Genomic DNA, 14,105 nt, shown 5'->3' with positions numbered 1-14,105 from the left:
AGGGAGGGAGGGAGGGATAGAGGGAGGGAGGGAGGGAGGGAGGGAGGGAGGGAGGGAGGGAGGGAGGGATGGAGGGAGGGAGGGCAATATGGTTCAGCGGTAAGTTTTATTTTAACCCTGTGAGTGTGCAGAAGCATCAGGGCCTGGAGACGGAGAGAGTGTGGAGTCACTCATGGATAAAGGCCTCTTGGTGAGGCTCGTTCGTTTAGCCTATCCAATGAGATAGCGGACCGGTGTTGATGCACGCCACCATGGGGTAAAATGGGCGGCGTGCAATGCCTTTTATAGCACTGTTCTTGATATCTCTCTCTCGGGGGAAGATTGAAGGAAAGTGCACCTCATCATTTTACAATGTTAGTTTTATCATGGCTTTAATGTTGGTTCTCATTTTGTTTTTTTGTTGGTTTTGATATGGTGTGGCCTATATTTGAAGTTAAAGCAACACATCAAAATGATTTTGCTCTATAAACACGTTCCACCACAATTTCAGGCACTAAAGACAGAATACTCAAATATGTGAAATTCTCCTGCACCTAGAAGAACACGCTTTATAGTGAAGCCAAGATGGTCATACTCCAAGCAATTCCTTTTTTATTACGATTTTCACCTTGAACTGTTTTTAATACTTGGGAGTGGACTATTTATTTAATTTCAATGTGAGAAAAACCTGACAAGATCTCATAATTATCATAGCATAATCCATTCATGACACATTTTTGCTATGGGAGACATTTTCTCCTTTTTAACCACCTCCCAGTTAATTATAGGAAGAGTGTACTCGCATGTGTTTCATGCACGTAAGCACAAGATAAGTCAGATGTTTTAATGAAGTTTGACTTTCAAGCATTGAGGCCTTAAATATGAGCCTCTAAGTTATTCAGAGTTTATAATTCTTCTGCAAACTTTCACAGCTAAAATAATACGCTCCAAAGCTGTTTGTTGTTGGACTGTGTTCTCTCCATATTTAGGATTGCAGACCAAGGCGCAGCGTGATTCGAGTTCCACATCTTTTATTAGTGAAACTTAAACAAAATAATAAACAAACAACAACCGTGAAGTAACAGAGCGCACATCAGCACTCAACAAAACAATATCCCACAACCCAGGTGGGAACAATGGAGAACTTAAGTATGATCACCAATTAGAGACAACGAACATCAGCTGCCTCTAATTGGGAACCATACCAAGAGCACCAACATAGAAATGAAAAAACTAGAACACCCCCTAGTCACACCCTGACCAACATCACCATAGAGAACCAAGGGCTCTCTATGGTCAGGGTGTGACAGGACCCCCCCCCCCCCCCCCCCCCCCCAAAGGTGTGGACTCTGGCCGCAAAACCTGAAACCAAATGGCGAGGTTAGGGGGGTGACTAGCGTCGGGTCACCGCCCCCGCCTAGGCCCCGGATCCGGCCATGGCGCTGGGCTGAACGCCGTGCCTGGACTGGGCATCGGCGCAGAGGAAGGCTCCGGCCTTGGAGCGGTACTGGAATCCGTGCCTGGACTGCGCACCGGCGCAGAGGAAGGCTCCGGCCTTGGAGTGGGACTGGACGCCGTGCCTGGACTGGGCACCGGCGCAGAGGAGAGCTCCTGCCATGGAGCGGGACTGGACGCCATGCCTGGACTGGGTACCGGCGCAGAGGAAGGCTCCGGCCTTGGAGCGGGACTGGACACCAGAGCAGAGGAGGGCTCCTGTCATGGAGCGGGACTGGACACCATGCCTGGACTGGGCACCGGCGCAGAGGAAGGCTCCGGCCTTGGAAGTGGGACTGGACACCGGTGCAGAAGAGGGCTCCTGCCATGGAGCGGTATTGGAATCCGTGCCTGGACTGGGCACCGGCACAGAGGAAGGCTCCTGCCATGGAGCGGGACTGGACACCGGCGCAGAGGAAGGCTCCGGCCTTGGAGCGGGACTGGACGCCGTGCCTGGACTGGGCACCGGCACAGAGGAAGGCTCTGGCCTTGGAGTGGGACTGGACACCGTGCCTGGACTGGGTTGCACCAGACTGATGACACAATCCTCAGGTCGAGTGCGTGGAGCCGGCACAGGACGCTCTGGGCTGGAGAGGCGCACTGGAGGCCTAGTGCGTGGAGCCGGCACAGGTGGCACCGGACTGATGACACACACTTCAGGGCGAGTGCGGGGAGCTGGCACAGGACGTACCGGACTGGGGAGGCGCACTGGAGGCCAGATGCGTGAAACCGGCACAGACTTCACCAGACTGCTGACAGGCTCTTCAGGTCGAATGTTGAGCAGAACACACTTGACCAACATCTCTCTCCTCTCTCTCTCCCTCAACTTCTCCATCGCCTCCCTGACGGTCTCTGGCTTTTCAGGGCGAGTGCGGGGAGCTGGCACACATGGCACCGGACTGGTGTCACACTCTTCAGCACGCCTGCGCTGCAGCATACTCCTCGCCAAAGTCATTCTCTGATATCCCTCCTCACACTGCTCCATCGACTCCCACGCGGGCTCTGGCTCTCTCCTTGGCTCGGCCGACCACCCCTCGTGCCCCCCCCCCAAAACATCTTGGGGTTTCTGTGGCCGCGGTCCTCGGCGTTGTCGCTGTCCTTCCTGAGTCCTCTGCGACTACCGCCAAGGAAGGGTCTCGCATCCTCCCATGATTTCTTCCCAGGTCCAACTCACTTTTCCCTCCGTTGCATGCTGCTTGGTCCTTGTTTGGTGGGATATTCTGTCACGGTTGTTGGGATAGACGGACCAAGGCGCAGCGTGATTCGAGTTCCACATCTTTTATTAGTGAAACTTAAACAAAACAATAAACAAACAATGACCATGAAGTAACAGAGCGCACATCAGCTCTCAACAAAACAATATCCCACAACCAAGGTGGGAACAATGGAGAACTTAAGTATGATCCCCAATTAGAGACAACGAACATCAGCTGCCTCTAACTGGGAACCATACCAAGAGCACCAACATAGAAATGAAAAAAACTAGAACACCCCCTAGTCACGCCCTAACCTACAACACCATAGAGAACCAAGGGCTCTCTATGGTCAGGGCGTGACAAGGTCTCTCACTATGGAGGGAATACGGCCATCGCAATGGGAGAATCTCAATCGCATACTCCTCGTGTCCTCTCTCCTCTTCCTCAAAACCAAAATTTAAATCAATCAAAATATAAATCAATCAAAATATAAATCTATAAGTCATATTTCTTCAAGGCCCTGACAATCCACTGAACAAACCCCACTGAGAATAAACCAATGGCAATGTGAAGTTTAGTTAATATGCAAATCTGCTAGCTTACAACCAACCAAGACAAGTAAAAAGGGGACTGGCTGTTTGCAAACAGGGCCTGTTGCCTTCTCCGCACAACATGGTCAGGGAGAAAGACAGTCCCCGAGACGTGCCCCTTGGTGCACTCACACTGAGGGTACATCAATCTTTTCCTAATTCCTTCAAGTGTGAAAGGGGCCTTATTGTGGCAGCCAGAGGGGAAGCCGGGCCAGAGGTACCTGTTGCAGCCATGTGGAGAAGAGAGGCCAGAGGTACCTATTGCAGCCAGGTGGAGGAGAGGAGGCCAGACGTACCTATGTAGCCAGGTGGAGGAGAGGAGGCCAGAGGTACCTATTGTAGCCAGGTGGAGGAGAGGCCAGAGGGACCTATGTAGCCAGGTGGAGGAGAGGAGGCCAGAAGTACCTATGTAGCCAGGTGGAGGAGAGGAGGCCAGAGGTACCTATGTAGCTAGGTGGAGGAGAGGAGGCCAGAGGTACCTATGTAGCTAGGTGGAGGAGAGGAGGCCAGAGGTACCTATGTAGCCAGGTGGAGGAGAGGAGGCCAGAGGTACCTATGTAGCTAGGTGGAGGAGAGGCCAGAGGTACCTATGTAGCCAGGTGGAGGAGAGGAGGCCAGAGGTACCTATGTAGCCAGGTGGAGGAGAGGAGGCCAGAGGTACCTATGTAGCCAGGTGGAGGAGAGGAGGCCAGAGGTACCTATGTAGCCAGGTGGAGGAGAGGAGGCCAGAGGTACCTATGTAGCTAGGTGGAGGAGAGGAGGCCAGAGGTACCTATGTAGCTAGGTGGAGGAGAGGAGGCTAGGAGGCTATGAGGAGAGGAGGGCCACATGTCCCAGCTCCGGCCCTGCTGGGTCCCTGACAGCTGACCAGATGGCAGAAGTATTAGACCAACAAAGCAATCTAATGAAGGGGACAATGGAGGCCTGGCCAGGGAGGGGAGGGGGCGGTGTGCTGACAGCCACCGTGATGAAGGGACGGTGAGTGAATGACAGAGACAGGCAGGCCTGAAACCCCAAAGAGTCAATACACTTCCCTTCCCTCCCTTCATCCCTCCCTTCATCCCTCCCTTCATCCCTCCCTCCCTCCCTCGCCTCCCTCCCTCCCTGCAACCCTCCAACCCTCCCATGTATACATCTCCTTCATGGCCCCACCCCTCCTCCTGGCAGTATTATAGGGGGCTATGACTTTATTACCCCTCATTAACACAAATTAGACCACTTGAGCCCCCTGAATGGAGATGACAAATTGAATTAAGCATTTGGAAACAAGTCAATCCCCACCCCGGCCAGCCTGCGACCATATTGCCTTAACATTCAAGGGGGAAGCCATAAAAACCTACTGATGCCTGCTGTTATTTGGGGCTTCTTTGAGAAGCTGTGAATGGTTAAATTCCTTTGGAAATGATTGGGATACTTTAGCTCCCTGAGTTATGCTTGGTGTGTTAAGTGAGGATTAATGGTGAGTGTAGCAGATGGTTTGGCCTTAAAAAACGTATGTGCCATCGTAGTGTTTTTAAGGGTTTTCTGAGGGTTCTCCTGTTGTGAGAAAAATATCAAATATACTGCAAAATATGTCCAAAATTATCAACGAAATGATATCAACTATAGACCTAGGAGAGAGTTCACGATACGTAAATGACATTTAGAATTTAAACAGACTTTTTGGTGCACAAATGTTTGATTGCATTTATTTTGTTTCAGGGACTTTTTATGGAAATGATATTTAACTAAGCACTAACTGTAAAGTGTTTCTTTAAGCCTGTCTTCTAGTTACTGTAGTCTCCGTCCAGCGTGTATCTCAGTTTGTTTATATAGCACCTTTCAACATCAGTATTGTGTAATAGTGTGTGTAGGAGTTCTGGCTGAAATCCACTATCTCTGTTTTCCTTGCTAGACTTACAAACGGATCATGTTTTCATTGGCCATTGAGAGCCCATGTCCTGCTGTGATTGCGTAATCACACTTTTGTCAAAATCACCTCATTCACAGGAACCTAATTTACAGGTGTAATGTAACTACATATCATCCCTTTGTGAAAACTGCACACATGTACAACATTGCACTCACTGTATGACAACGCCATTTTATTTTAATAGGTATGTGTAGCTAATGGAGCCCACCTGTACTACATTAGCTAGTTGATTGTACAGCTAGCTACAGGCTTCTGATTAGTGGTATTGAATAAACTATTCTTATTCAGGGCAGTTTACTTCACGGCAAGGTAATTGTGGAGGTCCTCTATACAAGTGAAGTGTGCTGTGTTGGTTTGCAGTGACTACTATGCAATATACCACCATCTAGTGTTTGAAAAGGTACTTACATCTATGGGGCGTCTTGCTTTGGGCCGCCTTGCGTCACAAGTTTGTCGATTCACACACGCGCACGCACACACACACACACACAGATATAGAGGAGCTTGAGTCTTTGAGAATACATTTTACATTTTAAAAAGCATAGACGGCTCTATCATTGCTGCATGCATCGTTGTCGCAAGGAAGACCCATTCCACATAACCTGAAACTATGCCACGTGTGTCCAATTCACTCATGCAAAGAAATGGCAATACACTGAGTGAGGGAAGGTTTATATACAAGCATCGTGTTTGTTTTCAAGTCTAAAGTGTGCCATTTCACTTGTAAAACAAACATACTAGCTATGTACTGTCTGTTGCTAATGTTTACCACACTTTATGTACACGACAAATGTGTGTAAAACCATAGCGCCACTTAAAGCCACAATCTCTATGAGCTAAGTGCAATGGTCTCACCTTTCATAACCCAAAATGTAAGAATGTATCAATGCATTGTTTGTTTTATTTGTAATTTCAGGGAATTGTAAACCAACAATATATATCTGAACTTGTTGATTTCATGGACTTTCAAGCCTTGCATCCATGGTCCACGTATAAATGACCATAAATTACATTTCCCAATGATGCAGCTTCTGTTTCAAATCAAGTCGGGGATTCCATTGGGCTGAAACATAGACTGCAGAGCGTAGCTTTATTACTCACTGTGATCCAGAAAGGCATTTTTTCCAGGCTTGTATAAGGCTGACACCTTGTGGAACTCAATTACACTACAGTAGGTTTTACTCCTCGTTTCCTGTAATTTAATGACGATGCTTATCAAACAGCACCAGGTGGTGCTAAAGTACTAGCAATTTTACTATATCGTCACACACCGTGAAACCCCCAAACAGCAAGGCACACCATTGCAATTACAGCTGTTTACTGAATGAAACCGTAGTTTCACTCAGTGGGCTTCATTGGCATGGGAAACATATGTTTACATTGCCAAAGGAAATGGAATAGACAATAAGCAAAAGGAAAATAAACAAGGGAAATAAACAATCAGTAAACACTACGTTAAACTACATTTTAAAATAATGTAGACATTTCAAATGTCATATAATTGTCTCTGTATGGTGTTGTAACAATGTGCAAGTCATTGAAGTGTGAAAGGGAAAATAAACAGATAAATATAGGTTGTATTTACAATTTTGTTTTTGCTCCCCTGGTTGCCACTGGCAACCGGCCACAAATCTTGTACTGTGACTGCACAGTATTTCACCTAACAGATATGGGAGTTTATTAATGTTTGATCTCTCTCTCTCTAGCTCTCTCAATTCATTTTCAGGGGCTTTATTGGCATGGGAAACATATTTACATTGTCAAAGCAAGTGAAATAGAAAATACACAAAAGTGAAATAAACAACAAAAAATGTAAAGTAAACATTACACTCACAGAAGTTCCAAAAGAATAATGACATTTCAAATGTCATATTATATCCATATACAGTGTTGTAATGATGTGCATAAACTTAAAGTTTATTTCACTTAAAGTACAAAAGGGAAAATAAATATAGGTTGTATTTACAATGGTGTTTGTTCTTCACTGGTTGCCCTTTTCTTGTGGCAACAGGTCACAAATATTGCTACTGTGATTGTACACTGTGGTATTTCACCCAATAGATATGGGAGTTTATCAAAATTTGATTTTGTTTTTGAATTCTTTGTGGGTCTGTGTGACGTGAGGGAATTATATGTCTCTAATATGGCCATACATTTGGCAGGATGTTAGGAAGTGCAGCTTAGTTTCCACCTCATTTGTGGGCAGTGTGCACATAGCCTGTCTTCTCTTGAGAGCCAGGTCTGACTTCGGCGGCCTTTCTCAATAGCTAGGCTATGCTCACTGAGTCTGTACATAGTCAAAGATTTCCTTAATTTTGGTTCAGTCACTGTGGTCAGGTATTCTGACACTGTGTACTCTCTGTTTAGGGCCAAATAGCATTCTAGTTTGCTCCGTTTTTTTTGTAAATTCTTTCCAATGTGTCAAGTAATTATCTTTTAGTTTTTTCATGATTTGGTTGAATCTACTCTGTCTCTCACTCTGCATGCGTATGTGTTCTTCAACTATCAGTCTGTAGGGGACACTATTGAGACACATTTCAGTCTTGGCCATGCGGCCTCACATCTTAATGAAACCCCTGGTGTGGACTGTAACGTTACAGCCAGGCCTGCTATCCACCTGGGAGTGGTATAAAAGCAGTTGTGCAGGAAGCTTCTGCAATTTCCTCCCACTTGCGTCACAAATGCATTACTGTGCATCTCACCCAAACCACAACCACATGGGAGCTCAATGAAGCTCTGGAATTTTCCTACTGCCAAAACACAAACAGAGACTAACTAGGAACCTCCTGAATCTGAATGTATTTAAACTTTTATTGTATAAGTTTAGGGATTTTGGGTGTAAAATCATATTTTTGCAGCAACACCTAGTTGCCAATGGATCCTTGAGAACTGACAGAAAAATGGCAATATGTCAGTTCTTAAATCAATGACAGTATAAATGGGAATCATATTATGAGTTTTTCCACAGCTACAGGCTTATACTGTATAACTCTTTGTGTCTATGTTTTGGTTATGCACAATAACAACAACAAAGCCTACAGAAAGACAATTGTGTAATATACGGCTGTCCTATGTGGTCCCTTCATGTGGTTAACAGATGCTTCTCTGTCTGGATATACTAGCTCCCATAGGAATCTCCCTTAGCTTTACACATCATGACAGTGGCACTTCCATGGTAGCATAAGTGATTTATTTTCTGTTACTGTACTTTTACAGATCCAATCTCAGTCTGTAACGGTGACTAAACCCCCAGTTATCCACTCCTCGGCAAAATAGAATGAGAAAATAACTTAACAGCAGAATATTGGCTAGCACAGTAAGACAACAACAACCTCAGGCCAATTGTAATGAAAGTTGCTGTTCTGGTCAGATGCAATTTTGGCTTACAGTGTATGCATTGAATTAATCCACCAAGAGTACTACTCTGTAACATGGGCCAAAGTATATTAGCAACCCTGCGTTCTACATCCTGCCAAGTGTGTTCATTCTATTGGCCCAGGGATAGTGTGCTTGCCTTGCAAGTGCATGGTGTCAAGTTGGTGTTGTGCTCCTCCCCAAATCTGCAGAATTGGTATGAAAAATAGGAATGGCACTACAGGTTAGAGGCACACCCAGGTATGAAGGGTGCAAGAAGGGGCTTGAAAATGTAAGCATGGGTGTGCTTTGTGAATTGTATTCCGTACATATAATTATATAGTAAATAGCACTACAGTGCCAATACCAATAAAACAAATCGGTTAGTTAATAGAAAGTAACGACCACAATGCATTTCAATCTCAACAATGACCACATTAATGTGTCTTATAAAAGTCCTATATTTATGAATGACGTTTAACATGAACATGCTCAAATCTTACACCATCAAATGGCAACTTACTGGAAGACTTCCCACTAATACGCCTCCATGTGGGGACTCGTGTTTCCTCGATGATTCATGCATGTCAGGTCCACGGGAAGCTGGGGTAAGCAATATGTTGGATGCACTTAACCGTCCTCCCTGGAATGGTTTTCATGCTCTAGTCCTGTCTAATATGCTCTACACAAGGTCCCCAGATGACGAGAGGCAGCATCCTTAGGAACAATGATTCTGAGAAAGGGGGGCGGGGAGGAAGCCAATAAGTGTGACACCTTGCCCTGTAAGCAATTATCCATCTTCAATAATGTTATCACATAGAAAATGACAGAGGGGCCTATGAAGGCCCATGGGGCCAATGAACAGTGTGAGTGTGTCCTTTTAGCCCAAGCTAACAGCAACAGCTGAGTCGATTCGCCCCAGTACTCTGTAATAGAAATAGTGACCCATATTTATTCAGCATTGTATGATAGAGGTCAGGGCTACACAAGTAGTGTCCAGAGAGTTGCAGGTTCATGTTCCAGGTGGGAGCGTCTGGTATAGAAATCCCTAGCTGAATTACGGTTGGCATTGTGAGGTAGGTAGTATTAATCATAGATGATATAGAAATAGAAGTGAATTTTTTTGGACATAGTCATCTGTGAATGCAGATTTATTGAAGTTCCTTCATTTACATTTCTACATATGATGCAGTCTGCAGTAGGCTATTAAGTTAGGCCCAAGTCCTAACTTCAGCTAAGGCCGTGATTCAATCTGAATCCCTACTTGACATTTAAAGGTAAATTACAATTGAGCCGACATCAGCGTTGACATTGAATTCAATCTCTGCCAACGCGGTAACATTGTCTTTAAAAGACGCTTTGTCTACAAGCACGATCGGCTTGAATACCAACCTGAGTACCTCTATCAAATCTTCTGTAAATGATGCATTGATGTCAATGGGAGATTTGGAAGGAAATGTGATATATGAGCATACTGTTACATAATTAGAGGTCTTCTCTACAGTAACAACCCAGTATACACAACCAAAAGATTCATTATTCACTTTTCATTCATGTTAGTCACCTCATAAGACTAGTGGATGGCCACTACTGACTGAGAAGTCTTTACAGTAGGCCTGTAGTATAAGTGCCAAATTATGGCACTAATAAGTATTATTTGTTTACTGTTTAGCATCATTACATAACACATACAGCCATACTATGAACCCAGTCCATGTACTGTTATTCCTCCTCATACCATGTACAAAAACTGTTATCTGTATAATATAGGCTTACAGTATGATATTGACAGACAGCCATTTTCCATCATAAAATCATGTTAGAAATTCACCCCATAAATGGAGGAACTAACTAGATTAATCAAATCCTGTTGGCAGCACAGCTAATGGGGTGGGGCAGCATGGGAATAGGGCCTGGTATGGCAGCCATGTTTGTCTGAAATGATCCCCTCCAGGCTTTTCCCCACCACTGTTCTCCGAGAGATAAATCCCTGTTGCACTTAGTATCCATCCATTTTTAATGCAGGGCCCCAGCTGGAGAATGAGAGGGAGGGAGAAAGGAAGAGGAGAGGGCTGAGAGGTGTGGATGGCTGTGCCCAAGGCCTCAACACAGCACCCGAGTGCTTAGTGTATACTGTCTGTCTGAATCCCCCTTTCTCAAAAGAGGTCCAGAAGTTATGGGCTGCTGGCTGCTGGCTGCTGCCATTCCAGAGATAGCAGACAGAGAGGCTAGGAGAGGGGGGCATTATTCAATAGACTTCAGTGCAAACATGATCTGTGTTGAGTGGGGAGGCACACAGGCCTAGACATTCCAGGGTGGGCAGCCTTCATAAACAACGGGCAAGTGCTTGGAACAACCATGGGGCTTTGTTCCTCCAGCTGAGGTGGCTCTCATGCAGAGAGACTTTGACTTCTAGAGCGGAGGAAGACCACTCCCTCCATCTGTTGAAGTATGGACTTTAATGTTCTGTAGGCGGAGCCAATGACAGAGAGCCAAGAACGATATGTGCACTCTTTAATGGTATGGTCTAGCCTACATTTAATATCTGACAATGGCAATGAGATACTGTTCACGTAAACTGGTGAATGAGGTCTGTGTCTATCAAGTCGATCAATAACATCAAGGCATCAGTTATAATATTTGATAAGCTATTTATTCATGTAATTAATTCATATCGTATTATTCTGCACAGGCAGCATACAGGGACTATTTCATTCATATCGTATTATTCTGCACAGGCAGCATACAGGGATTCATTCATTAACATAGTATTATTCTGCACACACAGCATATAGGGAAATTGTGGTAAAATATTAATAACAAAGATCAACAGTGTTTCTTTTTTCTTATTTCATTTAATCAAAAACCTCTGTTACAAGTGGCAAATTGTCAACTGTTTTCAATATATTCCATTCTCTTGCAAACAACCCCAAGAATGTAACATTGAACAAGTAAACTGTTAAAGTAGGGATAACACTATATACAGACAATCACGTTTTGGTGAAGAATGAGTAGAGCTTATTGGAAATACACTTTTGTCATGTTTGAATGCAGCAAAAGAAAAATACAATTATGTTATACAAAGATCAAAAATACTATTTAAACCCTTATTATAAATGGCAGCACTATATTAATAAACTGCAGTTGACATTTTACATGTAAGTACAAAATCCTGTTGAGGTAGTACCCTCTGAAGTCACTTGAAATGCTAAAATACTGAATAAACGTAAGTCAACTTTATATACAATACAGCAAATCTCTGTTCCTCATTTCAGTTCATTAAAATTGTATAATCCTTTGGTTAACATAACTGTCAGAAATGTGCAGTCTCACAAGTGACAACTTTCCATCTTTCCATCTTACATTCATAATAATTTTGCATCTTTTTGGATTTATTCAGGGGAATAATGCAAAAGGGGGCTAATACATAGTTTTTTAAGAAAGGCTTGTTTAATAACATTCATTTGCGCTATCCCACTATTTCTCAAGGTGAATTGTCCTCCTGACTCTACTACTGCAGAGCACTCCAGTCCTCTGTTGAGGATATTTTGGGGTAATTGTTGATAAAAGAAAAACTGCATTGAAAAGAAATGCCTACAAGCAATTATATCCAGTGTGTTACCCTCTCTTGGGAATGTAAACATCAAGGGTATATCTTATTTGGGTAATGATTATTCATAAGTCTGGGTGATGTGTGACATGGGAGATGAAAGTCATTTTGCTTGGCTACTATTGAGTATGAAGTTACCCAGAAAACACCAGGCCATAACAGAGATGTCATTGTCTTGTTTTTTTATGCTACAGATATCACATGTCAACTTCAGAGCAAGTTTGAAACTGTGTTGTGGAGTGGCAGACAGAGGAATGGGCCTCAAAGTGCCATGCCTTGTTTTACAGACATCTTGAATGAAAATAGTTTTATTCATGAACATTCTTACCCTTGTTAATAAATGACAAACATAACTTTGGTTTTCAAAGAGAAAAGAAATAGCAAAGCTTACAGTAAAAAGTACTGGTAACATGACAATCACAACCTTCTCACGCCCTCATAAATCAATGTACCCCAGGAAACACTCAGCATTTATTCACACATTGTGATTATGAATATAGGTGAATTTAAATGAACACTCAAAGAGCTATACACTATAAGAAGAAAATAAATTCAATGTATAACGAATAAAAACATCTATGTGAATAAAGCAACTATAAAAATATAAGAGATTTTGGAAAAAGCATAAAATCAACATATTGTTTTATTTGTTTACGAAGTCATGTAGCCTTAGCCATTAGGACTGGGATATGCTATAGCCGCAATGGAAACAGTCATCTGAAAATTGTTCAGTGCAATTCAATTTAGTTTCTTTACTTGTGTAAAAATCTATCTCTAGAATATTTTCATTCGCTTACCACCCACTGCCCTCCCTCCCTTTAATGGTCGCTGGGTTGGTTGATCTTTGGAGAGTGGACAGTACTTAATTGTGTGCGCATTGTCACCATTGGCACTGCAAAGAGGGCAGGTATAAGCCCGAAGAATGGGGCACACCACCCTCCCGTCCGGTGTCTTCAGAACGTGGGAGCCGTACACCTCCTCCGGCGCACCGTTATTCCTGCAGAAGACGCAGATTTTGGGCTCCTGTTTATTCCTTGACGTTGGTTTGCGCATCTTCCTCTCCACTCCGAACAGGTCAAATCCTGCGAAGCTTCCCCCGAAGCCCAAGTCCCGGTCTTGTAGTGGGATGCCACCGATTTGGTTTTGGAATGGACTCAGAATTGAAAAGCGCTCCTTCAAGTCCAGGATGGAGGTAGGCGGGGGGCTCGCGGATGGACAACAGCAGTCCAGGTGTCCGCCTCCACTACTGCCCGAGATTACGCACGCACATTCTGGAGAGTCATCCAAACCCAGGGTTGCTTTCAGGGACTCGGTGATGGAGTTTGGGCTTTGGGGCATCATGTGCTTGTTATTCTTCGTGACCAACGTCGACAGACCCAGATAGTCGTTCCAAAAATTAAAGGTATAGTCATATGGGTTGCGCGCACTCAAATAGTTATGATTGAGAAAATCCATGATTATTTTTCTCCTTTCTATGCAAAAGCACCAATGTAATCCTCCAGGTTTACAGCCAGAGCTCGTTTCCAGGATGGTTGGTGAACTGGACTGCTCCAGTGTTCTTCAAGTGTATAAACGCTTGTACAACACGCTTGCTGGTTATAAGGAGACCGGAAAGCTGAAAAGAGGGCGGGGCTCTCTTCTTAAACCAAGTTTATGATCAGGTTGCAGCGCACTCTTTCTCTGCAAGGGTAGGTTTGGAAAGCGGGAAACCGATCCGATATGGTCCGAACTGGCAGTCGTTTACAAGTTGGAAAACAACCACATATCATAGTCACATAGCCTACACAGAAATATAGTCACACTTTTTTAACGGTTTCATTACGCACCAGTCATATGTGTTTAGAGCTACACCCGTAGCTTTATGACTTGATACAGTAGGGCAGGATTGAGCTACGCAGTAAATACATAATTGTTTATTTGTATAGCCTACATTGGGGATAGGGAGTTAATTGTGGGTGCGATGTCAAAGC

General features: G+C 44.1%; 1 protein-coding gene across 1 annotated transcript; it reads right to left on the bottom strand.

Moving 5' to 3' along the window:
• Positions 1-11,159: 11,159 nt before the first annotated feature.
• Positions 11,160-13,723, bottom strand: nanos1 (nanos homolog 1). Its single transcript, XM_029727730.1, has one exon. It carries the CDS (start codon positions 13,588-13,590, stop codon positions 12,910-12,912), a length of 681 nt encoding a protein of 226 aa, XP_029583590.1. The 5' UTR covers positions 13,591-13,723; the 3' UTR covers positions 11,160-12,909.
• Between the last annotated feature and the right edge of the window lie 382 nt (positions 13,724-14,105).

The sequence above is a fragment of the Salmo trutta genome, chromosome 3, assembly GCF_901001165.1.
Source record: "Salmo trutta chromosome 3, fSalTru1.1, whole genome shotgun sequence".
Classification (NCBI taxonomy): domain Eukaryota; kingdom Metazoa; phylum Chordata; class Actinopteri; order Salmoniformes; family Salmonidae; genus Salmo; species Salmo trutta.
Note: the sequence above shows the minus strand (reverse complement) of the source record. Positions and strands in the feature narration are given on the sequence as shown.